Source organism: Eimeria mitis, genomic scaffold, assembly GCF_000499745.2.
Source record: "Eimeria mitis Houghton genomic scaffold, Emh_scaff1225, whole genome shotgun sequence".
Classification (NCBI taxonomy): Eukaryota; Apicomplexa; class Conoidasida; order Eucoccidiorida; family Eimeriidae; genus Eimeria; species Eimeria mitis.
The window spans coordinates 4,422-5,995 of NW_013568313.1; the positions used below are offsets into that span (position 1 = coordinate 4,422).

Here is a 1,574-nt window from a genome sequence, read left to right on the forward strand (position 1 = left end):
CCCATCAAAAGCAGCAGCAGCATCGCTCCCTTGATAACCCCCAACAGGCGCATGCAGCGGCATGGCTTGCATAGGGTGGCCTACAGGGGGAGCAGCAGCAGCATACGGCTGGTGAGGAGCAGCAGCAGCAGCAGAAGCAGCAGCAGAAATGTCTCCGTCTCGTGCTGCTGCCCTACGCTGCCTCTTTGTCTGTGGTTGCTGCATCAGCAGCATCTGCTGCTGCTGCTGCAGCTCTTGCTGCTGCTGCGATCCTCTCTTAGTGAGAGACGGCGGCAGCTCAATGCCCTCAGGGATATACCCAAGGTAGCTCGGTATATAGGGTTGCTTCTTGCTGCTGCTGGTTCCTCTGACTCCTGCTGCTGCTGCTGCTGCTGCTGCTGCTGCTGGAGGTGCTTCTGCTGCTGCATTTGCTGCTGCTGCTGCAGCAGCAGCAGGAGGCCTCGGAGGAAGCCGCATAAGGGCTCTCCTTGGTGCAGCAGATGCATCGAAGGGTGCAGGACCGGTAGCTGTTTGCAGCAGTTGCTGCTGCTGCTGCTGCTGCAGGTGTAACGGGTGTTGCTGCAGTTCTGTCGCCGCTGCAGCAGCAGCAGGAGGCGCAGCAGCAGCAGCAGCAGCAGCAGCACCATATAACCCGTATGCTGCTGCTGGGCGCTTGCTGCGGAGAGGGACAGAAGAAGATGCAGCGCTGCGGCTGTTGGATGCTGCGCTGCTGGAGGAGACAGCAGAGCCGTCGTCGTCGTCGCCTTCTCCCTCTATCAGCTCGCCCCCCAAACCCTCGCCCTCTAACCCCACACCCTCTCCTGTACACACGCAACAGCAGCAGCAGCAGCAACAACAGCAGCACCAAATGAAGATGCAGCAGCAGCAACAAAGAACACAACACACAAACACACCCCAACCAAATTTCAGCAAGAGGAACAGCAGCAGCAGCAGCAACAGCAGCCGCAACAGCAGCAACAGCAACAGGAGCAGCAGCAACAGCCAACATCTTGGGCGAATGCAGCTCTGTACAAATCCTACTACTACTCCTACTGTGCCCCGCGTCTGCTGCTGCAGCTGCAGCTGCAGCTGCTGCACCTGCTGCTGCTGCATCTGCTGCTGCTGCTGCTGCACCTGCACGTGTTGCTGCTGCTGCTGCTGCTGCTGCTGCAGCACTGTGTATACCTGTTGGCGGTGCGCTTGCTGTTGGATCCCAGCAGCATCTGAAGGCCTCAAAGAAGCGACGAATTTTCTCTCCTTGTGCAGCCCCATGCAGACAGTGAAAGTATATGCATGCATTCACGCGGCTCCGCATCAGTATGAAACCCATACACTCCAGTGCCTGCAGCAGCAGCAGCAGCAGCAGCAGCAGCAGCAGCAATAGCAGCAGCAATGGCAGCAAAAGCAGCAGAAAGGAGATGCATAGTACAACAACCGCAGCTACACACACAAACAGCAGCGCGATCTGATACTGATAAATCCTGAGCTGCAGCAGCAGCAGCAGCAACAACAGCAGCAGCAGCAACAGCAGCAGCAGCAGCAGCAGCAGCAGATTCGCACCCTAAGGAAGAGAGGACTCTCTTGCCCGTTGTAGG

At 57.9% G+C, this 1,574-nt stretch overlaps 1 protein-coding gene across 1 annotated transcript in view; it reads right to left on the reverse strand.

The window, feature by feature from the left end:
- Positions 1 to 1,251, reverse strand: part of EMH_0032260 (uncharacterized protein) — a gene marked incomplete at both ends in the record, with an annotated part of 2,076 nt that extends 825 nt beyond the window's left edge. Inside the window, 2 exons of the mRNA XM_013494619.1 lie at positions 1 to 800; positions 996 to 1,251. Of these exons, the coding sequence (XP_013350073.1) occupies positions 1 to 800; positions 996 to 1,251 (1,056 nt within the window). The remainder of the gene's footprint in view (positions 801 to 995) is intronic.
- Positions 1,252 to 1,574: the final 323 nt, after the last annotated feature.